The sequence below is a fragment of the Lytechinus variegatus genome, chromosome 7 (genome assembly GCF_018143015.1).
Source record: "Lytechinus variegatus isolate NC3 chromosome 7, Lvar_3.0, whole genome shotgun sequence".
Taxonomy (NCBI): Eukaryota; Metazoa; Echinodermata; class Echinoidea; order Temnopleuroida; family Toxopneustidae; genus Lytechinus; species Lytechinus variegatus.
In genome coordinates this window covers 1,431,972-1,459,813 of record NC_054746.1, presented here as the reverse complement: position 1 = coordinate 1,459,813, position 27,842 = coordinate 1,431,972, and the positions used below count along the sequence as shown (strand labels likewise).

General features: G+C 35.9%; 1 protein-coding gene across 1 annotated transcript; it reads left to right on the top strand.

Annotated features, from left to right (window-relative positions):
* The first annotated feature begins 221 nt into the window (after window positions 1-221).
* On the top strand, window positions 222-27,842 carry LOC121418166 (serine palmitoyltransferase 2-like). The gene is made up of 12 exons (XM_041611886.1): window positions 222-653; window positions 4,362-4,529; window positions 8,374-8,528; window positions 15,401-15,546; window positions 18,272-18,396; window positions 19,214-19,307; window positions 20,465-20,570; window positions 21,230-21,449; window positions 23,488-23,614; window positions 24,751-24,886; window positions 25,624-25,753; window positions 27,161-27,842. Exons 1-12 carry the CDS (start codon window positions 501-503, stop codon window positions 27,257-27,259), a joined length of 1,659 nt encoding a protein of 552 aa, XP_041467820.1. The 5' UTR covers window positions 222-500; the 3' UTR covers window positions 27,260-27,842.

Below are 27,842 nucleotides of genomic sequence, written 5' to 3'. Positions count from 1 at the left end.
AAATAAAAAAAACGATTTTTTTATTTTTTTAAAAATCGCCAACCCTGATTAGTATACATCTCTATGTTCAGTCCTCACCAAAATTTAAATGATCTCTTTTGAATCAAATTTTTTCTGTGACAAAAAGACTAAAAAGAAATCACAACAAATTATGTGGGAACGGCCTTCCATATTATCACGGAGGTCTTGCTGACCGGCGCGGCCCGACCGGCCGCCGGCGAACCGCTGGTCGGCCTTTCAAAAGTCTGCAGCAGGAGCAAAAGCAGGCGCAGCTCACCTCACCCGTCCTCATCTCTGCCGCCCAGGCTCGCTCTCTGCACCGCCAAGCACGCGGCGTCGGTATCCGGTCGTACTTGTTCGGCCGTAGCCGTACCCCCTAGGCCTGGCGCTGGCTATGCCTATGACTATGTAGCTAGCTAGCAGCTGGCAATAACCTGGCATTAGCATTGCATGTTTTCCTGGGATCGGCAACTCGCTTCTTGTCTGGCGCTGACTGGAGCATGGCCTTGCAGAGGAACAACAGAGTTAGTTCGAAATGTATAGAATCCCTGAAGAACATGAAGAATGGATTTTTAGAAAGGAAAGATGTGCCTTCGAGGTTGAGCGAGACAAAGACAAAGTCAAACATGTCAAACTCAAAGTTTTATCATGAGGTTGGTATTTTATTGCCTGTTTGTTTTCATTCTTCTAATTGTACTTTCTGGCAGATATTTGTTGAATGAAAGGGGGGCGACGACAAGGCAATTTGGAGATTTTACATTTTTACGTTCTCATTTATTATTTAAAGCTTGTAATTTTATTAAACTTTTTTGTAGAGTGCTAATTTTTGCAGGGGTCTTCATGGCATTTCTCACAATTTTTCTTTAAAAAACAACTGGCCATCATGACCATACCACTGGTATTACATGTACATAGTTTTTCGCTGTTGAAAATTGAATCACTATATTTCAGCAATTTGGGGGCTGAAGCTGAAATGTACTACTAAATGTTAGGTAATTTCAAATCCGCATACCCGAGCATCAGAAATTTGGATTAACAAAATTCGCAAAACTTGAGCTTGAGTGAAAATATTCTTGGAATGATGCTGCGCAATTTTCAAAAGTAACATATTTATCTCAAAAAAATTTCAGGCATCACATGCGGGAGAATGGGTTTTGAAAATTAAATTTTTATTACCCGTAACTCCTTAATGGTTAGTTGAATTTTCTTAATTTTTTGTTGCGTTTCTATTGCAAACACCTTTCAGATTTTGATGTGCCATTCGCCAATATTTAATTTTATCTGAATTTTTGGGTATAGCTAAATGTGAACAACTTTCCCTTTGATTGAATAGAAAGGAGAATCTGTAGACCTCCCTACTAATAATAGTAAGATCTAGTCTATAAAATACCATGAAAATGTCTATTTTTTCTCTTTCTTAGACAGGTGATACAAACTCTTGTATTCTTTTAAAATCTGTATTGCAATTTTACATGCCATCCTAAACTAAAGAAAGATACTAGATAGATCTAGGCTCTAACAGTAGATGTGAGAAAAGGCTTAGAGGTGGTTTATAGATCAATATAGAAAAGAAATGGGAAAGTTGTCATATATATTTGGCACATGCAAATATATATTTGGCACATGCACTTTATCCTTGTGACACACACTTCACCAAGTTCTGCAAGAACCTTCAGGATTGAAGGAAGTAGACTGCAAAGTAACCCAGGGAGCTCCAGCCTGCGAAGAAGTTGTTTCTTTGATTTTTCTGTTTCTGCACAAGCTATCTTATTTCTTTCAAGGGTTTCATTTTCCTTTAATCATCAGTTTCTTTCTTTTTTTAATTTAACAAAATGTTTAGTAGAATCTATCAGAACAGATATTGAGATAAAGAAAAATCAGACCAAAAAAATATTGATATTGATTGTAATGTGAGCATGAAATTTCCATCTTATTTTTTATGAAACTTTGCGGAACTTTGATTATGCTGCATGTTTTCATGAGCAAACTGTTGGTCCCAAATCTCCGCTTGTTCTATTGTATGTTCGGTTTCCAACTTTCAACTCCCAAGAACAAAAAAAAAAATTAATAATTTACAGCTTATTTATATTCTAATGCATTTTGTAGATCATTTCTCAGTCAGACCACAGGTCCCTAAGCCTAGGCTATGCCATAATGAGTAAATACACCAGATTCATCTGAATCCTCCTCCCTGCAAAATCTTGTGAATCGTGAGATTTTTTTTAGAAATCTAAGAATTTGGCTACTTTATCCTCTAGTCAAATGAAATATCTTTGCACAATTGGACAGAGTAAATGTTTCTCTTGCATATTAGTCATTTATTTTGTATAAAATATTTCTATAAAATAAGTGTATTTCAGGCCTGAAAATGTGCATCAAAACTGAATTTTCTAATGCAAATTGTGCAAAACTTTTTAGTTTGAGCCTCAAAGATATTTACATGTATATCACCACAAAGCTGAACTTCTGGGCAGTTCCATGGTTACGGAATGACATTCAGAAACAACGTTTTTGCATTCAAACAAAGATATCACCCATATTTGAATAGTTATTTGCCAAAAAATGTGCATCAAAACTGAATTTTCTTCTGCAAATTGTGCAAAACTTTTTAGTTTGAGCCTCAAGGATATTTACATGTATATCACCACAAAGCTGAACTTCTGGGCAGTTCCATGGTTACGGAATGACATTCAGAAACAACGTTTTTGCATTCAAACAAAGATATCACCCATATTTGAATAGTTATTTGCCAAGAAATGGTACCTGACAGTAGTTGCTGAAACCCACTTTTCAAAATGATAACATTTGTTATTTTGATCCACTGAATTAATTAGATATGAATATTCGTAAACATGGTTACGGAGTGACGCAAAATGGACATGCATATTTGAGGAGAAAACTGAATTTTGAATTGCTATCATAATTTTTATTCATTGATTGGATTCTATGCTCTAGCTGTAATATGCTGCATAACATTAAAAAATTGGTGTATTATTTCATCAATTACAACTTAAAACGTAAACCTATACCGGGTTACGGAGTAACATCAGAAATATCCACTCATGGGCAGTGTAAAATGAACTTATATTTCAAAGTTTTTGTTTGATATGATGTAAAATGATGACCTTCAGATTATCCAAAAGAAAATTTTACAAAACAAGCAATAGTTTTCTGTTAAATTGAAATTTAGTAAAAACCAATTTATGTAGTCCCATGTATAGAATTTCTTGTATGGTTTTGATTGTCGTATAAGGAGATTCGTAATGAAATTTAATTATTTTTTTTCTTAAAGAAAAAAAAATTGTGGCTAATTATTTTCCCCTTTTGTATTTATGAAATTCAATATAAGTTTTCATAGAAAATTTTCATCCAGATTTGAAATAGAGCCAATATTAATTTTTGGAAAATGTCCACTTTTGCTTGGAATTGCCCTTCTGTACTTTCTCAAATTCACAATGTCACTCTTAATAATATGTGGCACCTTTTAATCCTGCCAAGATTAAACTTTTCCCACCAATATTAAGGTACAAGACAAGGTTTCTAAAATTTTTGGAGTAGCGTGAAATGTAGAGTTCTGATTGGCTGGATAAGGCTTCAAAACAACAAGCGTGGGTAATTTGATGGGATTACCACATGGGGAGTGTGACCTTGCCGTGAACCCAGCACTGGAACCATTGAGTTTGTTGTCTCTTTGACAAATCAGACTGCAGTAGGCCTATTTTTGTTTTTAAGTTGTTTAATGTACTTGGTCAATGAAAAGTGTGATCTTGACCTGATCAAACCAATTGTTGTTTCGAAACCTACCATATACCATTGCCTAGATATTGAGCTTTATCATGATCTAAAAATAATTTGGGTTCAAACAAAAAAAAAGTTGAAAAAAATTTTTTCAGGTGATGAAAAAAAATCAAGCATATTAATTATAGATCATAGGATTCACCTACATTACAATATCTTTAAATGAAATCAAACACAGGACCTGAAAGAATGATTCTGTTGGAATTTCTGAGTCTAGATAAAAAGCCAATGGTCAAAGTAGTTCATTGGTTTCCACACAGCTGGCTGATTACAGAAAGAGTTAATACATGTACAGATTTTTAATATTTGTGGTGTGTCAGGAGATGACCCAAAAATACAGGTCAAGTTTCAATTTGGAGTGTGCAGTTTAATCTTTAAAGAAAACTGAGTAAAGCATTTACTTTAACATTCAAATTCTAGCCAATAATGTTGACGAAATTGGAGGGATTTTAGATATTAAGCGAAATTACACTAGAATGCAGATTAAGCTTGAGTTCAGACTCAACTTCAGAGTCTGCTTTTCTAGTTTAATACAAAAATTCCACTTGTTTCTTATTTTTCAGACAATTGGAAGCCATTTTGAAGAATCATTTGAGGAAGCTACGTTGTTGACTGCTTTCCTGACCTATCTTAGTTATCTCATCTTGGCTCTGGTAGGTTATGTCCAGGATACGCTTAGAGATATTGGACTTGCCAAAAGCCTTGCAGCTCAAGAATGTAGTAAGCTTAAGGTATGTTAATCACTTGTTATTACATGTACTTGTATTGTAATTATATACTGAAAGTAAAGAGAAAAGCACAATCTCAATGATAAAACTTACACGAAATTTGTGAATGTAAGTTGATATTTTGTAGAACTGCCATATATTATATTAATGTACTTTTTATTTTTCTGACAATACATGACCAAATACATTATTAAAATAGAAGTTCTTAGCATTAAAATAATGCACACAGGTCTGTGGGGCATAATCGCCTGCAATTTAGTATGATTGTAGTTGTAGATACATATGCATGTGATATATTGTAATATGTAATGTTTTTATTTATTTTATACAAATATGTTTATAATGGGAGCAAAACAAATTTCCATGTGGACAATGAAATTGAATTGAATTAAATTGTATTGTTTGTACTTATAGTTGCTAAAAAACTATCAGAAAGTCTCCAGCCAAGGTTCTCTGAAATCAATCTTTAGAATAAAGATTTGGGAATTTGACTTAAAGATGTCTTATTAAAATAGAGTTGTTTTCTTGTACAGTTTGTTCTTCTCGAATTATAATCAGTTATCTAAAACCAAAAGAAGACTCCAGATTTTAAGGCAATTTCTTGCTAAGAGTAAGAATTTCAGATCTAGAACTTCTACAGCACAATATGCTTTTAACATGGTTTGGAATGGTTCTTATTACTATGGGGATGGCCAAAGTGTCAGGACCAGTTGGAAGGTACTGAGTGGGTGAGTGTGGGCCCAAACAGTACTGTAAAATGAAATAATGATGCAGATCCTTGTTATTTGAGAAATCACCCGCATCTCAAACCATGACATAATATGGCCCATCATTACTGTGATGTCATATACTTCAGTGTACGTGTTAATTGAAAATTGAAAATTAATTAATGACTTGTCACATGGTCTCAACCAATTGACTGAATTGTATCTACTTTATCTGCTTTATCTGCCAAGCAATATTGAACTGCCTTTGGACGTTCCACAGTTATGTTTGTGTGCATCATGGTCTGTGCATATTTTACAATCTGCGCGCTGACGTCACAATGGATGAACTTGCGATTTAATCAGCTGTAGGTAATGTGAGCTGATTTTTCTCCTTATCTGCACTAACTGCAGATCTGATGTGTTATTTTAAGAAGCTAATAAACTGGAAATATTCCATGGACCATTTTTTTTTCTTTATTCCTCTACACAATTTCAAAATAGTTTCTCTGTAGTGCTGCAAAGTATAATGAATATGACCCCGAGTATGAATAAAATGAAAAAGTGTTTCGGAACTTTTCCTCACATGTGTAGATACTGCTTTTGGTGCGTTTTCTTAGAAGCAAATTTGCTCTAATAAGAGTGCTGATAGTTTGAAAACAAGCACATGAACCCACATTTTTTAATGTATTGCACTTCTTACATATACACTCCTCTACAACTTTGCAAAGTTTGGTGATAATGACATGGGTTTTGAATAAAGTGCAGCATTTCTTTTACTTCTCAAGTTTGTTATTGAAATTTGAAAATTTTGAGGTTGAGTATCTTTCTCGCAATTTCTAAGAACTGAGAGTTTTGTTAGACTTAAATGAGCAAACAATTGACAGCAATATAGATAGATTATCCATCTCACAGTCACAGATACAATTATTAATCATATTGCAAAATTTGATGAAATTTTCATGGATTTTGACTGAGTAATAGGGCTTTAAACTCAATGTTGTGATCTCGTGAGGTCTACAAATGCCAAATTCTTTTGGATGCGCAATTCTTGAGAACATTATCCATTTTTGGTTAACTTTTATTATTTAAGCTCTATAGGAAAAAATCAAGCATATGGACCCATGTTAATTTTTGCATGTTTGGAATATTCAGGTGCTAAAGTATGATGAAAACGACATGGATTTTCAATTTTTGGGAGCAAGACCTGCGGAACCACTCGCATTTTAGACTATATTAACAGACTTGTGCTTGTTTTCAGCGCATTTTGGGCTGTTTCAAGCCAACTCGCAATACTTAGGACACTGATAATTTGAAAACGAGCACATGGACCCCATAGTGTAAACGTCTTAACTTCTTTAAAATATATTCCTCTATAAGTCTAGAGAGTATGATGAAAATGACATGGATTTTGAATGTTTGGGAGCAGAACTACGGAACCATTCGTATTTTAGACATTTTGGACGGTATTATCAGACTTTTACTTGTTTTCGGCGCATTTTGGGCTGTTTCAAGCCAACTCGCAACAGTTTAGACACTAATAGCTTAAAAACGAGCACATGTACCCCATGTTTTTAAAATCTTAACGTCATCAGAATATATTCCTCTATAAATCTCGAGATTATGATGAAAATGACATGGATTTTGAATGTTTGGGAGCAGAACTACCGAACCATTCGTATTTTAGACATTTTGGATGGTATTATCAGACTTATACATGTACTTGTTTTCGGCGCATTTTGGGCTGTTTCAATCCAACTCCCAACACTTTGGATAGTTTAAAAACAAGCACATGGACCCCATATTTTTAGTATTTCAATGCCTTTAAAATATATTCCTCTACAAATCTAGAGAGTACATGTATGATGTAAATGACATGGATTTTGAATGTTTTGGGACAAAACTACGGAACCATTCGCATTTTAGACTTTTGCACGTTTTGGGCAATTTTCATGCCAACCCGCATCACTTTGGACACTCAGAGTTAAAAAAAACGAGCACATGGACCCCATATTTTTAACTTCCCTACACCTTTGATATGCATTCCTCTACAATTTAGCTGAATTTGATGAAAATGACATGAATTTTGAAAAGAGTGCAGCTTACAAAAAAATACTTTTTTAATTTTTGAGTAGATTCAGGTCTTTGAAGATTTTTTTTTTCTGAGTTTTTGTACCATTCTTGCCAAATAAGGGCGCTGCTGACTCCAAATTGATATAGTTTAACTAATTAAAAGACTATCTCTTACTTTAGTATACACTTCATATATCTTGAAAATTTGATGAAGTTTGATGCGGTAACCACTGAGTAAGGGCGATGTAAATTCATTTGGTGAATTTGTGAGGTCTAAGAGAGGCATAATTATCTTGATTGCGCAAGATTGCATATCATTAAAATACGGTGACTTTGAAGACCCATAGAAAAAAAATAAGCACATGAACCTATGTTATTTTTTGCATTTCATAATGCATAGATAAGATACCAAAACTTGGTGAAAATGACATGGACTTTATTTTAACTGTGGAACGTCCTTAAGAAGTGCTTTATTAATTCACAGTGCTTTGTATTGGCTCACATTGTTTGTAAAGTTTCATTTACTTGATCAATATGAGAATCTCTAGTTACACTTGTAGTGTTTGCATTGCTCTCAAATTTGTCAATATGAACGATGATAGCACTGGACTAAAGTGAGAAAAAAGTTATAAGTGACATAGTAAAAGAACATTTTTTTTTCTTTCATTTTTGTTTTTTACTACATATGGCATATATCTCTTTGCTATATGATGAAATCCAGTTAAATATGAGATTTGCTTTTTTATATCAGGGCAGTAATTAAGCCTCCAGATATTTGGCTAGTTAGCTGTCTTAGAGACTTTGAGGGTGTTGCAAGAAAATATTTGCAATCATTTTCAGTTCCAAATGTACAAGTCTTAGAACAATTTTAATTAAAGCAAATCAATTTAAAGCTGTTGATGGAGAAGCAGACCAGTGATCAGTTGCAAATTGGCAATTAATTTCAAGATTTGTGATCGATCGGGGACCTGAAATTGACTTGCAATTGATTGCAAGTGTTTTTCTACTGGCTGAATAGATTATTTGTCATCCTCTGAAGCTTGCAGATCTCTCATTTTTCCTTATTGCAGTCCTTTGTGCCACTGTACCAAGACTTTGACAGTTTCTTCACACGTCATGTCTACCGAAAAATACGGGACAATTGGAATGTTCCGATTGCCAGTGCTCCTACTGCACGTTTTGATCTGATGGGAAGATACAGCGAAGATCACTTTTGGACATTCAAGTAAGTGTACTTTGCCATAGTAGTGTTCACCTCTTTGCAAAGCTGGATATACATGTATGTATTCAAGTTAAAAGTTATGTTCGTATGATGTTGCAAAGTGCTGTATTTTGAAAATAATTATGCATGTTGCATTGATTGCCAGAAATTTAATCTTGAATCTTGACTTTCTTCCAGCCAAAATGCTAACTTGATGCCAGAATCTTGAATTTTGATGTTAATCTTGAATTTATTGCAACCATAATGCTAACTGTATTTGTTGTTTAGTTAAAGCCTTACTCTTCTAGCAAAGGAGGGTTCCTTACATGTACTTACAAAAGCAGGGAATCATTGCTTTGTATGTGAGTGTGATATTATTTGGTTGTGCAATGTGCAAAATATGTCATGGTTGAATACTGCGAACTGTAGACTAGATTGAATAGAAGCTTGGAAGATTTGTGTTGTGTCCAAATGTAGCGACGATGTATGAGACTCGTGTATCTGATGCCCTGTCATGGGATGTGATTTGCTAAGCTGTCAGTGCTGATGACTTTCATAAAATGGTCTCCTGAGCTGTCTGTCCATGTTTCAGCCTTTATTGGGAGATTTCCTTGTGAAGAAGCCTCCAGAAAAGAGCTGGGGGTGTTTCACAAAGATTTTAAGTGTACTTAGGGGGTGTTGCTAGAAAATATTTGCGATCAATCACAAATATTATGTTGCAATTTTACAGTTGATTGATCACTTAACTTTAGCAAATCAGATTACACTCCTTGTTGCATGGAGCAGATTAGCAATCAATCACAACTTTGCAATGAATTGCATGGCATGTGCTGAATTCCGGAATGAAAATAGACTTGCGATTGATCTCAAGTGAAGTCACACTTTAATTCCAAATTGCGTGTGGTATAAAAGTTTACACTTCGTAATTCCGAAGGTTCGTAAAATCCAAAACACGTGAATTGCCTATACCTCGATGTTTATTAATCAGAAAACGTAAAAGGGTTCGTTAATCCGAACATTTGTGGCGTTATTCCGAAGGTTCGATAATGCGAAAACGAAATAAGGTTCGATGTTCCGAAGGTTTGTTAATCCGAAAACGAAATGGTTCGTTGTTCAGAAGGTTCGTTAATCCGAAAACGAAATGAGGTTCGTTGTTTGGAAGGTTCGTTAGTCCGAAAACGAAATAAGATTCGTTTCCATTTCGTTTTCGGACTAACGAACCTTCTGAATTACGAACCTTCGGAAATACGAACCTTCGGAATAACGAAGCTTCGGAATTACGAATGTATGCGGGTATAAAAGGGATCACTACATTGGTCAAATCATGCTAAGAGGACGTGCACTACTGCGAATTTGTCAATAAGATTGCGCGTAACATACCATGTGCGCGTCAGCATTTAAGTGCGACACTAAGTACACTTAACTCTTTGTGAAACACCCCCCCTGGTTAGTTAGTTCATGAGTGGTAATCTCAATTTCTCATAGCAATGGTTTCGGTTACACTTTTATGGAGTGCCAGTCGTCTTCCCAAGTGTCAAGTTAAAGTTTATTCATTAAGTAATAATAGATTTAAATGCAGTGGCAAAAAATTTGATTAAAAGTTGAATTGAGAATGAATGTTAATTCTTTCATTGTCTATTGAAGAGGTAAGATTGAATCTACCATGCTGTAGAAGTCTGGACATCTTGTTTAGTCTGGGGTTAAACTTGGGTTTAATACTCAGAGGAATACCCAATGATGTATAAGTTGAGTGAAACATAGTTATCCTGCGATATCAAATTGCATTCAGTTCTCATATTCAGAAGGAGAAGCCAAGTCTTATCCAATACCCCCACATGATCTTGTACGCACATGCTACCCAACAAGAATAGTACCAGCATAATTGATGTATTTTGCAATATGGACACTTTGAAGAGTATGCTGAAGAGGAAAATGAACCCATCATGTGATCTTTATAGATGCTGAAACTTTAATATGCATTTCCATGTGCATATTCCATTTGCTATTTACAGATTTTCTGTAGAACAATAGGCCTCATAATCATAATGATATTAATCTAGTAATGGCCACTTGCATCTAGTGATTTATGCCAATTTTTTTTTTAGGTTTGTGCCTCAAAACTATTACAGTGTTGCCAAATGTACAGTTTTTAACTGCATTTTGCAGTTTTTTAAGTTTTTATAAATTTCCCCCCAAAATTGAATGTTCAGATGTGGGGATTTGTGAGTATGGATTAAGACCTGTGCATATATTAGAGTGTCAATTATCAATATCATTATTATTGTTTTATTAAATACTGGAAGGTCCATATCCAATTATCCATTTCTGTATTCTAGTTATTAAAGCAAATCATAACACACCCAGATAGCTCCCCACCGCTGGGGTGGTGGACAGTCCGGGGCACCCCCTCCTCAGTCGCTCCGGTCCCTGGCAATAATTGGTTCAGTTTTCTGCCTTTCAAATGTTGGCAAGCCTATTATTAGCCTGCTGGTCTGGCAATGACAGAAGAATATTTTGACTGCAAAATGAGATTCCACACAGTTTTTTCATTTTAGCCAAAAAAAATCAAAATCAATCAACGTTGAAGACCATTCTGTTCATCAGGAAGGTGAACATCTGTGGGCAGATTCTAGAGTAGAATACTCGCTCTGTATTGACAATCAAGATGAACTCCCGGTGGGGGCACTTCCATTGATGAGTGGATAACATGAGTGACCCCAAAGACATGTAAAAAGGATCTCTTTTTCAATTAGATATGTATCGTCAAAACCACTATAATAATTTTAGAAGGGTGTATATTTTGCTAGGAAAAATATCTGTTTACAATCCAATTTTCGAGGGTAATAAAAGAAAAAAAAGGGAAAATGACAGATTTACTTTTTACCCTGGCAACACTAGGTGTACATGTATAGGGTCTGATTCGAGTGAGTTGTGTGGGGTGATGCTAAATCTAATGAACCCAAAGCCGACATCTGTTATCACGTCCGTGACAACAATTAAGATATCATTTGTGTAGGGGGTCAATTCAGGAAATGCTTGTCAAGGGTGTCGTTTTGTTTCCAATACTTGTTAAAGGTAGCGTTTCACACGCCAATACTTAAGGGGTACATTTTCAGAGCATGGAAAATACTTGTTTAGGGTGCTTTTTGAAACCCCATGGTCACGCAAGACATGCATGGTATCCACTCATCAATGGAAGTGCCCCCTTCCCCCCGGATGAACTCAATGATGGAGAAACGCTCCTATAAGGGCCGTCTGCACCAGCCCGAGTTTTCAAATTAGCCCGCTATTTCTGATCCGGCAAATTATCCCGATCTGAACAATCTCAAGATTATTTGTAACATTGGAGATGCAATTATCGCGCTAGTTTGCTGGATTAATCTCGAGATTGCAATCCCAAGTCAACTTGGGATTATTTGCAAAATATCTCGCTTCTTTATGAATTATCCCACTAATTTGCAGGTGCAGATGAACTCTACTTGCGATGGTGGTGACAGTTTTCTTGAATCTCGAGATTAATCGCGAAGAGGGCCGATCGGGCTAAAATCTCAAGATTGAGGATTGAGCAAACTTGGGTTGGTGCAGCACCACCTATATAGACATGCATCACATCTATATACATGTACCCTCGCTATTCAAAGAGCACTGATCAAAATAAATCTCTCCTTTCAAAATCACATCTGCATATCTTACTTTCTATTGATATAAATAATTCCCATCTTTTGAAAATCTTTGACCCATGAATTGCACCCCCTGTCCCTGCAAACTCACTTTTATCCCAAATCCAGGGTCCACACTAAAAAAGGGTGTGGTTATACATAATGTAGGCCTATACATTTACCTCTATTGTTTGTAATTTTTTTGTAAATCTTCGTCCTCCTTTGGAATATTAATGCGCTTGGGTCAAGTTTGGTGGCTCCTGGGTGGTTCTCATAAAGCCAGGAAAGGGTGTTGTAGAGCGATGAATCATGATTTTACAGAGCTCTGACATTTTCTTGTATTATGTATGAATAAGTAAACAACTATCTATTGCCTGTGTACTTTTGTTACAGTCTTCACATCTGGCATATATATGTAGGCCTACAGGGTAAAGCTAGGTTATACTTCAGAACCAAGATTTTGCAAAATCTTGGTTTGTCGATCAATATCAGTCACGATGTAGAAATCAAATGGAAATGTGACTGCAGGTCTAAAATCAAAAGTTAGATGGATGATGAAAAAGGGCAAATCATCATAATATAATAATAATATAGGGTATTAATATTGCGCACATATCCACCTTGTTAGGTTGCTCAAGGCGCTCCTATATTACCCGGCTAAGCTAGGCGTTCATAGCGCACACAGCTTTTTAAGGAATTAACTCCTACCGATACCCATTTACCTCACCTGTGGATCAGTTTCTTGCTGAAGGAAATTACGCCATGGCTGGGATTCGAACCCACGACCCTCTGTTTCAAAGTCAGAAGACTAATCCACTGGGCCACAACGCTCCATCCAAAGATAACAGGAATAGCCCTTAATTTTTTTTTAAATTTAAGGGCTATTTAGATTATTTTAGTTTCTAATTATGTACTGTGTAATTCAGCCTTACCAAACCAATTGCAGTGGATTACAAGACAAAATTAATGAAAACTATTATTTTTTTTTTATTATATGAAGAAAGTTTTGACATTTTCTTTTGCAATTTGTTAAATTTGTTGTACCCCATATTGTCATCAAATGAATTGAAATATACAAGTCTGCTCTCTAGCAGTATTCCTGAAACTTTCCCACATTATTAATTGCAGCACTTGCTTATACTGTACGCCCTTATTTTCCCTGCACAGCTGAAGCTCCTTGGTTACAATGAGTTGCAACCTATTTGAACAAGTGTACGCTAATGTTTATTTTGTGAGTATAGTGAGAACTGTATATTGAAAAAAAAACCTTTTCATTCATGCTTTTCTTTTTATTGAATGATGGAAAAGTAAACACACAGCACAGCTAGCCACCCACTGCTACCCAAAATTTGTGTAAAAAATGTCACACAATCGTTTTTCAGATCCTTGTCCATTGCATTGTTCTATCCAAGGTTGTTTTAGACCTGCATAGTGAGTACATAATGTGTTTGATGTGCAATTTGCCATGTTTACTCAACTAATCTACATGTAATCCTATTATAGTTCTGCAGTGATAACCTTAAATAATGCAGCATTTCTTTCAATATTTTCTTTCGTGTTCTGTATTCCTCATATTATTCATCCTCGTGCACAAAATTTCAACACTTTTTTACGTTTGGTCCACAATTTGATTTTGCAACAAATTGCATTTTGCTAATTTAAAAAAAAGGGGGGAAAGAATACTTAAACTATAAAAAAAGAAAATGAGGAAAAGCAAAGTTTTTAGCTTTTTATTTGAGGTTAAGATTAAACTAAAAGAATTCTAAACATAACAATTTGGATGATGCCAAGATTTTCTTTTGGAGTAAAGGCCAAATCAGTTTCAAATCTTAGCCAATCATATCATTTCTAGATGTCATGAATAGATATTGAATTTGCTGATAGCATATAGTCACAGATTTGAACATGGATATGCATTCAACTTTTCATACAATGATTTAGAACATATATTCCACCAATATCATCCAATTCTACGTTTTATTCCAAAATCAGGTCACAAACCAATCAGTAATATGTGTGCGATGGCCTGACATGTGCAACTCTTTAATGAAACTTCTTCAGCCATCTCATTTTATTTGATAGCAATTTCCACAACCATCTATTCTATTATTTTGCTGTTATCCAAAATTACAAAATACTGTAATCCATGTGCCAATTTGCCCATTTCAGGTCCATTTCCATACCATTTTGTATTCTTTCATACTTGTACACAAAGCTTGGTAATATAGTCTTGGAAATGGAAGTGCTATAGATTGTTTATGAGTGGCTCTTTCATATACATGTACATGTAGGTGCCCATTAAATGTCATCAGCTCTAAAATCCAAACCCAAAAGGGTCTCTGAAACTGGGATTCAGAAGGCGATTTTCCAAAAACACTGTATAGGAGGTCAGAAGTGAGAATATTTCATCTCTCAATCAAAATCCAACCATTATAGATTGCCCAACCTATCTTTTTTTTTCCTTTAATATTTTCTTTGAAATCATGGGAACTCTGTATATAGTTTCTTTACTACTTCATGTTCATATGTGTTACTGTCTTTTTTTTTGTTCATAAAAATCAATCATGGTTTTCAATTTTATTCATTTGAAACTAAGTATCATCTGTGATGTTTATGTTCACTTTTTATTGCACCTGAATATACTTTGTATGCACTGATATTTATTGCAGGAATCATTTTAATGAAGGGAACTGACGGTGAAAATTAACTCATTTCATGACATTTTTAATACGTACATGTTCATGTTCTTGCAAATTAATACTTGTCCCATGAGTTAAGTAGCTCTGATAACAAATCATCACAAAATATCATCAAGTATTGCTTATCAGGTAAGCAGTACAAATGTCTACAGCATGTCAAATTTTGAAGATAATGATCTCTTTTGCTTATTAATCCAATCAGGAAGTTTTGATTTGACGACTTTGGACAACTCTAAAAGCTGTCTGTTTATAAAAAGGTTAGAAGTGAGAAATAAGTGAGCTTTTAATTTTAAATTATTTAGAATGGGGAGAATATCATCATAAAGCATCAGTCAACTGCAAAGCATTTTTCTTTGTATGCCCATTGAACAGGAAAATGATAAATAATTTTCAGGTACATGTAGCTAGCACATTCTTGCTAGAATTATTTATGGTCCTACAAAATTTGATTTAACTACTGTATGTTTCATTTCTTATAATCCGTATGTCAATCTCTATGGATAAGTGTCATATATATCTTTTTTTGTTAACATTGTAGAGCTACGGGTAAAACTCATCGTGCAATAAACATTGGGTCGTACAACTATCTCGGCTTTGCTGAACAAGATGGTCCGGGAATGGAGTCTGTGGAGAACTCAACCAGCTTTTATGGGAGTGGGGTTTGCAGTACCCGCCAAGAGTTAGGTGAATATATTATACAAAGAGCTCAATCCCTTGAATGTGATTAGTTGGTATGTGAATCAAACAATATTGATTTTTAATGTGTATATTATGAAGTGAAGCATATTTACATACTCTACTAAATTTTGTAGTTAAACTATCACCACAAAAAAATATATTGCACTTTATTCATTACTTGGTGGCCGTTTAAAAGGAATTGAACAGGTTGCAATTGGAAAGAGTTTTTTTTAAAGTCCTGTATTGTAGTTCAAAGTTCCCCATAATAGGAGGTTTACTTCAGACAGTCCAGGTGATTATATAATGGGATATTAATGGTTGCCCAAATTTACCCCAAAACCTGGGGGTCGCTTTGGACAAACTTTGACTCCCCCCCCAAAAAAAATAAAAAGATAATAAGCTGCTGGCCCAAGAAGTCTATATAAGAGGATTTCCTCCTGTCTAGGTGGTTTCAAACCGCCTCTATCACAAGAATCCCTGCTAACTTACACAAAATTTTTCAGGCAAAAAAATACCTATTAACTATTCCTCATTCGCATTGACAATGCCCCGAATCATACCCTTTGGAATAACTTCCTGAAGTCATGGGCATGCGCAGTGAGGTCTGATAGCAAGCAAGGCGCGAGATCCCTGAATATCTTGTGCGTGTTTCAGGTCACATGACCAAGATCAAAGGTCATTTAAGGTCAATGAACTTTGACCATGTTGGGGGGTATCTGTTGCATTGGCATCATAACAATAACAATGGAGTTACACATGGACATATAGTTTATGAAACACAGACAAGGGTAATCGAGTATGAATGATTGTTTTGCACACATCCTAGGTCACATGATCATAATCAAAGGTTGTTGTTGGGTAAATGGACATATGGTAGTATTTTATTATCATTTGAGTGCTTTCTTTTTTTTAATAATTATAAAAGAACTGTTTTCAAAGTTAGCACTGCTGCTATATTGAATCACGTAATGCAGGCAAGACTGCCAGAGGTGTTCCACTTGTTACAATAAACTTTTTATCAGGTTGAACTTACTCTTTAATGTGAAAATGGCAGAGTATAAATAATGATATGGCTTATAGGTTCCATTAGATGGTTACTGGGGGCCCCATCTTACAAAGAGTTATGATTGATCCAATCAACCACTACTACTGTATGGAAAGCCATCAACATCAACAGGTCTGTTAAAAATATTTTCTAGATATGATGTACAGTACTGTCTGACCTCTCTTATCCGGACACGTTTGAACCAGCACCAATCTCGATATTAAAGGAATTTATCCGGATCTGGGAGACCCATACACGCAGCTCCACCTCCCCAGTGGTAGCAATACATGTAGGTAATCTGTTGTAGTTGCCGTACACAGAGAGTATTCACTGCAGAGGGCAAATAATTAAATCGATTGGTTTCTGAAACTCTTGGATAATTTACCTGCTGAAATGATTAAGGAATACCTTGAGCATACCTCGAAAGAAAGAGAATGGCTCAATAAAACTAATTTTGAAAATTGGATCATTGCGGCGGGCATCGTTGCTTTGCAAACTGGGCTATGTTAGGCTGTAGGCTCAAACATGATAGATGGCGCTGTCCGTATCAAGGCCTAGCACTAGCTAGTGAGACATGCGTTGTTCCCCCCCCCCAAAAAAAAAAAAAGAATGGGATAAAATGGTTGCTCTGTGCCTGGATTTACTAAAAAATTATCCAAAGTTTTTTCAGTGAGTTGGGTAAGATATTTTCTTAAAGAATAATGTGGTTGTAGGTAGACTATATTGGCAAATGTATGTAATCAAACTGAGTTTGTGTAGAAATTTCGATTTTAGATGGAATTCCCCACGTACTAGATTGAACAAAAAATGTGCGTCTGTATACCGTAATAGAAAGATCTGAATAAGGGGAGGCCTGATGAGAGAGGTCGAACTGTATATTCATGATGACATTGATGGATTTCCATATACTTGATGTTGATCGGATCAGTCGTAACTTTTTGTAAGACTAGGCCCAGGTTTAAAAGCTTGAATGTTTGTTAGTCTCTAGATTTCTTGAAGGGGCTTGGCAATGGAGATTAATGCCTGTCCATTGCTGACCCTACTTGTAGATTGTTTCTATTTATCGTGGAGCAAGGGAGTGGAAAATGTATGATAAATGCTTCGCAGGCCAAGGTTTTCAAAAGGCAGGATTATTTTATTATTTAAATAAGAATTTTTGAATAGATGGATTATCATTGAAACCCAGGCAATGATACACAAGATTATTGTGGGTCAGGGAATTCAAAAAATATCAATGCTTTGATGATTACCTGTTCCCAATGTCCTTGTAATAGGAATGGGTGCATGTCCCTTTGCCGAGCCTAATAGCTTACAGTATAGCCCCTTGATGTTATTGTACATATGTAAAGTTGCATAACTAGTTTTTGATCCACTGGTGGTTATGAGATGGAAAATATTAATGCTTTACAGGTCAGCTTTTCAAGTGGAATTTATGTTTACTGATAAGAACTGTCGAATTGAGATATAATAGACTTTCATTCAAACCAAGACTGATGTGGGGGTAGAGGGTTGTGAAATACTTCACAGGTCACTTGTTCTCTAAAGGTGGGGTTTGCTTTTTTGAAGGCAACTTTTGAAAAGAGAGATTGGACAATAAATCAAACCAAGGTTACGAGAAAACTGCTTTTCTGAATGAGATTTTATGCTTCCTTTCATGATATTATATGAATATTTATTTCTATCCAGGTAATCTAGCCATACACAAAGAGTTGGAGACTTGCATTGCTGAGTTCTGCGGGCAAGAGGATGCCATAACCTATGGAATGGGGTTTGCCACAAATGCTCTTAACATTCCTACACTTATGGGAAAGGTAATTAACAGGATCAAAACCAAAAGAAATATGCCATATTAGGTTAATATTTACATGGGTAAACCCATTAGGTCTAATTGCCATTTGGTCTACTTTACACTTGGTCTAGTTACCCATTTAGTCCAATCCTCACTTAGTCTCATACCCAGTTGGTCTAACTTTAATAGACAAAATGGATATAACCTAACTGGAAACTAGACAAACTGATAAATGGGCTAAAAGGGCAATCACTGGTAGTGGTTTAAGAAGGACTTGACCATATGGGATGAGACTGCAATGGAAAGTAGATGTAGTTTAATCAACAATTTACCCATGGACATATGTGTATATATATATCAGTAAATCAATTTGGACTCACTCCAACAAATAACCATCCAAGGTTATTACTTTATTGAAAACAAGAAATGTGCCAAGTGATGAAAATGAGAAATTGCTCAGTTATGAGATTTTAAAACATGACAGTCTACAAGTTAAGCGGCCTATTTCTGATAATTGATTCATGTGCCTGCATGTGCTCATCTGTGTTTGCAAGTTTTAGCATACTTGGCTTTCAGCTATGTCACATTCTGACCTGCTTACCCTAAATCAGAACCTACATGTATACAAAGTTCTTTATGATCTGGTAATACACACTGAATTGTAGACACACTGCCATATAGATATTTCTTGAAGTTATTGTCCCCAACAAGTATTGCAGTGTAGTTTTTAAATCGTAATACAGGTATGCCATATTTTAGGAATATACCCATCTGGCTTTCAAATAGATTGAATAATGGCAAATGAAAAGTTTGATTATATTACTTTTTTTTCTCTCCAGGGTTGTTTGGTTGTCAGTGATAGACTAAACCATGCATCCCTTGTACTGGGAATCAGACTGTCGGGCGCTTCTGTCAAAGTTTTTGAACATAACAGTAAGTATTTTTAAAGGCCTTAAAATTAAATAACTCTATGTAGATATTCTTTTTCCAATTCAATGCTCATGTAAGCTGTAAGCATAGAAAACTGATGTCATTGCTTCCCAAATATTCTGTCAGGAGGAACTCTCATACTATTGATACCTTTACAAAGAGGCTTGTCATTACCGTTCCTGAGAACCTGTCCGTTATGTAAGATGAACATGCTCTTTTCTCCAAAGGTCTCACTTTTGCTCCTCGACGCAGGATTGCTGACAAATTCCAACTCCGGCGTGATTTTGAAATCTTCAATTATGCTCAACATTTACGTTTAAAGTCACACTTTTATTCTCAAAGGGAAGAAGTCGAATGTAGTTCTGATACAGATGACGACAACATCCATTCCAGAGATGAAGTTCAAGAGTCTACTGAGTCACTCATTCCTTTTGAGCTGTTGCAACCTCGCCAGTCAGGATAGATTCCCCCTGAAGGAGAATTTCCCAACCTAGCACTGTACGCAGATGCATGTTGCCATGATCTCAACTTAATCATCACTATAAATAAAGCTCTTGACTGACCTTGTTCTCACACGAAGATGGGTACTAAGATGGGACCATCCTATTCTTGCCTCATGGGATTCAATGAAAGCAGGTTCTTGTCTAATTAGGAAGGGTCCAAACAACTGCTTCTATGGAGATACATTGATGATTATCTTGGAATTGCTGCATGTTTCAAGGATGATTTGATTTTATAGAATTGATTGACCAACTCAGAAATGTGCTTCCATCGGTTCAACTTCCAAAAGTGTCAGACATCAGCGTGGCTTTCCTGGACCTCAAAGTCACCATCAAAGGCTCAGGTATCACCATATCGGTACATTACAAGCCTACAGATTCCTGTCCTTACCTCAACTACTCATCTTCCCATCCACCTGCTTGCGAGAAATCCATTCCCATCTCTCAACTATCTCGCATCCGTCATATTTGTTCAGAGGAAGGATAGGATACTCTGCCAGCTTCTTGTGAAATCTGACTTGAACTTAACCGATTGACTACTAAATTCTGTAATCCCCATTGGTTTTGTACAGGGACTACCTGTTTCCCGATCCAATTGGTTATTGGTCTATTCTGCTTTTCAATGCTTATTGGATTATTTGAATTGATAATTTTCTACAGATATGGAAAGCTTAGAGAAGTTGTTGAAGAAGGCCATCATTGAGGGTCAACCAAGGACACAAAGGCCATGGAAGAAAATTCTCATCATAGTTGAAGGAATTTACAGGTAAGTCATTCTCTTCTGAAATAAAAATCATTTTAATTTTTTTTTCAAAGAATGAATACCACCTGAACTTAAAAATGGCTTCAGGGATTTTTTTTGGGGGTATATTGTTATGTTGTGTAATTAAATGCTCAGTTAAATCTATGTTGTCTCTCCATTGACATTTTTTGTTTCAAATGGTACATATTGAATATTTTATATGATTTTATCTGACTAATATTCTCAGTCACTCATGTTAATCAGTCATTGGTCAACTGGTAGATGGCATGACCCACAAAGTTTTTCAGACTAATCACCTCTACAAATATTATTCAATTTAAAGAAACATCATTTTCTTCCATAATGTTATAGGCTTGTAGCAGTCAAAATTTTTCCCAAAATGTTAAGTGAAAAATGACAAAGCAAGTGTGCAAAAGGTATTTATGGTACAAGGATTGAGCAAATGAAAACTCAAATCTTAATTAAGTAAACTGAAAATGTCTCCCACTTGCCTGAGGATCTTGAGTAACTGGGTATGACCAAGAACACAAAAAGATTAAGAACAAAGTAGAATAGGCACTTAGACTCACAAAACAAGGTTTGATTTTTTAATTTTTTTTTGCATGACTGAATTTAAATTTGAACTAGTATTAAATTAATTGATTTTGTTTTTGCATGATCAGTATGGAAGGGTCTATTGTGAGACTCCCGGAACTGATAGCGTTGAAGAAGAAATACAAATGCTATCTTTACCTTGATGAGGCGCACAGCATTGGGGCCATCGGGCCGACTGGCCGTGGGGTGGTGGAATACTTTGGTTTGAATCCCAGGGATGTCGACATCATGATGGGTACATTCACCAAGAGTTTTGGTGCTGCCGGGGGCTACATCGCAGGGTCAAAGGTGAGATGAATGATAGGACTTCAGTAATGACATTGTCAACCATGTCAAGGATATAACCATTGCTACCTCAGGTTAAGGTTTACCTGTGAAAGAAACAAGTGGTGGTATGTTAAAAGGAAGCTGCACTTTAAATAGCTATCTGTTCAAAGTTGATCACATAATAATAAACACAGATAATTAAGGTAGACTCACAATTTGCTTTTCATTTTTACTGGACCTTGAGCTGGTAACAAGCAAACAATGACAAGCTAGATCCAAGCCTTGAAATAAGCGGGCGCTAAGCGCAAATTCGCGCTCATAAAGCCATCAATTGCGCCCATAAAGCCCCAAAATCATCAAAATTTTGATGACTGGGCGCAAATATTTTCCAGGTAATTGCGCCCGCCGTGAGTGAGCAGTGAAGCCAAAATCAAGTAAAATTTTCAATTTACGATAAGCAGTTTCAAATTGCCAAGTGCGTCTTTTTTTCTGTGCCATGAAAAGTGAGCTACGTCCATAGAACTCTATGGCTACGTCCGTCTTTTTTTATTTTTGGTAATTCATGTAATTCAACAGTTTTTCCATACTTCACCACGTGCAATTTCTAATGCACTTATTTCCAGTTGGGATATCACAATTCTGTGATATAGTAATTCGAATTGCACAGGAGATAAATCCCTGTTGATGTGCGAGTCTTGTCCTCACAGTCGCCGACTTTGCTTGTCAAAACGGAGCCTTAATGATCCAAAATCACTTAGCTTATAGTTGTGAATTATAGCTTTTTTAATTTCTTTCCTGGAGAGGGGTAAATATCAGACAATAAATCATCAAACAAGGCTCCATCCAAAAAAAATATAGGAGGACGCCGTGCACTTGAGTGTGGTGCAGCTAGCCAGTTTGAGCTCATGTTCTCTGCCAGAGCTCTGGGTGAGAATTCTATCAGTAATGGCCTAAGTGATGGTGATTTTCCGTTTCAGATAGAGTTTAGATTTCATGTTAATTTTTGAAAACCGTCAAAAAACTTTATGATTTCTTCATTTTGATGAATATTTAAGTTATTAATGAATACATTTTCACCGAATTTAGACTCTCCCGGAATGAAAGGCATTTTCTGTGGAGATCTGCGTTTTCAAATAACTTGTGAAAAACTTAAGGTACATGAACCTACAATACTTGTACATAGCCTGTGGCAATGTGCTGGAATTTGAAAAGACTGAGTTAGATATTGATTTCATTTCTTCATTTCTTTAAAATAATTTATATGCAATCCAAGTGCACCTCACAGTCACAATCACACACAAACACCCACACCCGTGACTCTAACCATGAAAAGAAAAACGTTAAAAATTATTTATTTTTTTAAAAATTTATTATTTGATCTGAATTCTCTCTTTCTACATCTCTCTCTCTCTTTTAACATTTTTATTTAGATTTTTTTTTGGGGGGGTTGTTGTTCTTGGTTCATTAAAGATGAAAAATAAATAAGCCCATGTGTGTGTGGTTGTAAAGGGGATGTGGAGTGAGGGTATCAAAACACACTTAAACATTTAAATCTGATTTCTTAAATGTTAGCCTATTAGCATGCTATTCATGTACTGATTAAAAAAATTGCGGGAGCTGTGCTTACTATAAACAAATTTGCAGTGTGATTCACCATTACATTCTTCTTTTTTTTTGATTGCCCCTTGTTCCAGAAAATTGCCCCTGGTTCCAGAAATTGCCCGCGGTTCCTGTAAAAAGCCCGTGAGCCGGGGGCAATTTTTTTGGAAAAATTGCCCCTGGTCTGCAGCTGCTTATTTCAAGGCTTGGCTAGATCCAAATTATATTTAAATAGCAACTGAAATACTTGTTCTTCTGTGATACTTTTTGCATGGAAAATGATAAAATAACATGGAAACAATGAAAAACTAGATCCAAATTTTATTATAATAGCAAGCAAAATACTCAGAATTCATCTGTGAAACTTTTTGAAAGTGAAAGGAAATAGACGATGTAAACACATCTACCTCATGTTCATCAAAACTCTTTCTTTAAATATTATTTTTGTTTCTTGGTGCAGGAGTTGATAGATCACCTACGGATCCACTCACACAGTTCAGCCTACTCCAGCTCCACCCCAGCCCCTGTGGTTGAACAGGTCCTCAGGACCGTCAAGATCATCATGCAAGAAGATGGGTCCACAGAAGGTAATACCATACAAATAATGCACAGGGGACCGTGCACACAAAGCTTAGCAATAATCGTAGTACAATGTTCTACAATGAATTACTACAATCAGTCAAGAGTACAATTCATTGCTAATGTTATGGGACCCAGGTGGGTGTTTCATAAAGCTGTTCGTAAGTTAAGAGCGACTTTGAGAACGACTGGTCATCCTTTCTTGTGGAAAATGGTATATTCATTGGCGATGGTTAAGCTCGTAAGAAAGTTCACCAGTCATTCCTAACTTACGAACAGCTTTATGAAATGGCCCCTGGTGTGAGTGTGTTAGTGGAAATGCAATGTACTTGAAATATCTTGAGATATGTGCCGCAATGAATGTGCACTATGTGAAGACGCTGAACATTTACTGCATTTTTTTTTTACACATGACTGAGTAAGTGCCTTACTTGTTTATAATGAAGTGGCACAGAAAACAGTACCTTTTTGGTGCTCTCCTACTCTGTCTTGATGGCACTCGGAGCATGCAATGTCAATTTTTACACCTTTTTACACTAAAGTGCGTTTTACATGCGACTTATTTTGACCGATTGGAGTCTCGAATACTTTCTCAGATGTTTATACAAAAGTGACAATAGGGCCAACAGAAGCATAGATGGTACATGTAGACAAATCAGGTCTCTGGCTCAGGTATTTTTTCATGTTTTTGTTCCATTTTTTTAGTGACTATGAAGTGGTATCTTGAGCTTGAACTTGTACTTAATGTAAGTGTGGTTTTGGCCATGGATATGTTGAATAATAAGCCTATGTCAGCACCTGTGATTGTCTATGACCCCAAAGCTGGATGGTGACCCTAACCACAAGGGATGTTGCACTTCTTGTTCATGACGTGTGCTCAGAATTTTACTTTCAAATTGGTGGCAGGCAGGAAAGAAATATTACATGGGCTCGGGAATTTAAACTTTATCCAATGTTGCAGATCTACGCAGTAGGTAGTGAAAAGTAGCTGCTGAAAAAAATTGCCTAATTGGAGTTATGTACTCCTGTAAAATAAAATGATGATGTCTTCATAAGGAGATGGTTGTTGGTTTCCTGTTGAAAATAACAATTAGGAACCAGCAAAGGAAACTTTGAAATAGCTATTCTTTTTCCCCATTGACAGGTCAGAAGAGAATTCAAGCACTGAGAAGAAATACAAAGTATTTCAGAAGACGCCTCCGTGAACTGGGGTTCCTCACCTACGGGAATGTGGACTCTCCTGTTGTTCCAATGCTGCTCTACTACCCTTCAAAACTAGCGTGAGTTATAAGCTTATTAGCAGAATAGAAATGTCTATTCCCAATTATATTTTCATTTTGAATCCCAGCCATTGTTTATTTCCTTCAGAAAGATTATTTACCCTAGTTGTACTGCTCTCAGCGGTTTATTTCCAATTTGTCTAATGCCAATTCGTCCAATTGCCAACTCGTCTACTATCATTTGGTCTACCATCAGTTCGTCCACTCACCACATGGTCTACTTTCATTCATTCCAATGCCATTCCATCTAATAACCAGTTGGTCCAATAGCCATTTAGTCCATATACCATTTGGTCTAATTAAACAGAAATGTTAATTGTTTAAAATGAATGAAAAGAAATGGATATTAGACCAACTGGTTATTAGAAAAATGGGAATAGACAAACTGGTGATTAGGCGAAGGGATGATTGGACCAAATGCTTATTGGACCAAATGGTTGTTAGACGAAATGTTGATGGACGGAATGTAGACGAGTTAGGAGTGGACAAATTAGCAATTTACCCTCTTAACTCAGGTAGGATTTACTCTTTCATCGATTAATTACACTAAGCGCTGGAATACAGCAGCTCAAGCTAAAGCCATAGTAATGATAATCGTGCATCTCCAAATAGGTTATATCTAGATAGATGGCGCTATATAAAACGATACCATTGCTCTTTCAACCAATATTTATCTGGGGTTGTGAGATATGAAGAAAAGTTTCATTATGTGTATGTTTTGTTACCTTATTCCATAGGGCGTTTGCAAGGGAGTGTCGTAAACGTGGTCTTGCCGTGGTCGTTGTAGGTTTTCCGGCTACGCCTATCATTGAGGGTAGAGCTAGGATTTGCCTTTCTGCCTCGCACACCATAGAAATGCTTGATGAGGTGAGTTGGCATATCATTTTTTAATATTTGCCATTTTTTCTGCTCAATTTTTGTCCCGCCTGCATAGCAGAGCAGACTATAGGCGCCGATTTCTGACAACGGCGGCGGTACCAACTTTGAAATCTTAACCTAAGGTTAAGTTTTTAAAATGACATCACAACTTAGAAAGTATATGGATCTAATTCATAAAACTTGGGAATAAGGGAAATCAAGTTTTACTGGATATCCTTCTAGATTTTCAGGTCACATCACCAAGGTCAAAGTTCATTTAAGGTCAATGAACTTTGACCATGTTGGGGAATCAACATTAAAATTTTAATCTATGGTTGAGTTTTTAAAATGTCATCATAACTTATAAGTTTATGGACCTAGTTCAAGTATTGTGATTTACAGTGTAGTGTGTTGACAGTATGTCCACAGAGTGGACAATGTGAAAATGTGATTTATAGTGTAGTGTGTTGACAGTGTGTCCACAGAGTGGACAATGTGAAAATGTGATTTATAGTGTAGTGTGTTGACAGTGTGTCCACAGAGTGGACAATGTGAAAATGTGATTTATAGTGTAGTGTGTTGACAGTGTGTCCACAGAGTGGACAATGTGAAAATGTGATTTATAGTGTAGTGTGTTGACAGTGTGTCCACAGAGTGGACAGAGTGTGTTGACAGTGTGTCCACAGAATGGACAATATAAAAATGTGATTTATAGTGTAGTGTATTGACAGTGTGTCCACAGAGTGGACAATGTGAAAATGTGATTTATAGTGTAGTGTATTGACAGTGTGTCCACAGAGTGGACAATGTGAAAATGTGATTTATAGTATAGTGTGTTGACAGTGTGTCCACAGATTGGACAATATGAAAATGTGATTTATAGTGTAGTGTATTGATAGTGTGTCCACAGAGTGGACAAAATGAAAATGTGATTTATAGTGTAGTGTGTTGACAGTGTGTCCACAGAGTGGACAATATGAAAATGTGATTTATAGTGTAGTGTATTGATAGTGTGTCCACAGAGTGGACAAAATGAAAATGTGATTTATAGTGTAGTGTGTTGACGATATGAAAATGTGATTTATAGTGTAGTGTATTGACAGTGTGTCCACAGAGTGGACAATATGAAAATGTGATTTATAGTGTAGTGTATTGACAGTGTGTCCACAGTGTGGACAATATGAAAATGTGATTCACAATGCTAGAATGATCAAATTTAATTTAACACTTTGAAGGTGACTATGCATTATGTGGGGCACTGTTATTTCCACCAGCAAGAAATTAGTTACATTTTATCTTAAAAAGTATACGAAGATACCGGTAGATGAATTGAGGATGTTGCACATTGCGGTCAGCTTTATTTTCATCTCACTTCCCTATTCACTTTCCCCTGTTTCCTGTTTATTTTTACTACAGGCCTTGAAGATAATGGATGAAGTTGGTGACTTTCTCAATGTGAAATATTCCAGACGCCAGCTGATAAAGCAAGAGTTAAATGGCAACTGTCATACTTAGCTTCAACTTACACTGCCTTCAGCCGAACAAATGCAATCAAGTCTTCCTACAACTCAGAACAAATGTCTTTGTAAATCTAAGTTTATTGCTTGAATTAAATGATATTATTGATCTTCTCCATGATTTTTGGTAATAATTCATATAAAGTAACTCATCAATCTTCATGCTGAGAAATTTGTTGTAGTACTTCTGTATTAATTCAGTGCTTCCTTGCATAAATAGGATTTCCAGTGAGCTAGCTTGATTACCAATGTAATATTTTTTTTGTTGTACAATATTTAACCTTATTAGCAACTCATTAATTTTTATGCTGAGAATGTTTATTGTTAATTCCTTTTTATTTGTAAATGCAGTGCTTCCTTTCCCTTACAGGATTTCCAGTAAGCCAGCCTGATAAGTGCCAACAATGTTATATTTTTCTTTCTTCGTACAATATCCAACCGTTGTTTTGTGGTATTCAGTGTTTTATCTTTGTGCATCCTTTTCCTTCTTTCTATACATTTGAACAGAATTGGGAAAAGAAAATTTATATATTGATAAAAAATAAACTCGTAGTGTGTTATGAAAAATTGCCATACTGAGA

Excerpts from the sequence above, each read along its gene's own strand:
- LOC121418166 (XM_041611886.1), top strand. The coding sequence starts at position 501 with ATGGCCTTGCAGAGGAACAACAGAGTTAGTTCGAAATGTATAGAATCC. Across the intron at positions 4,530-8,373 it reads AAGAATGTAGTAAGCTTAAG|TCCTTTGTGCCACTGTACCA; the intron begins GTATGTTAATCA and ends TCCTTATTGCAG. Across the intron at positions 20,571-21,229 it reads ATAGTTGAAGGAATTTACAG|TATGGAAGGGTCTATTGTGA; the intron begins GTAAGTCATTCT and ends TTGCATGATCAG.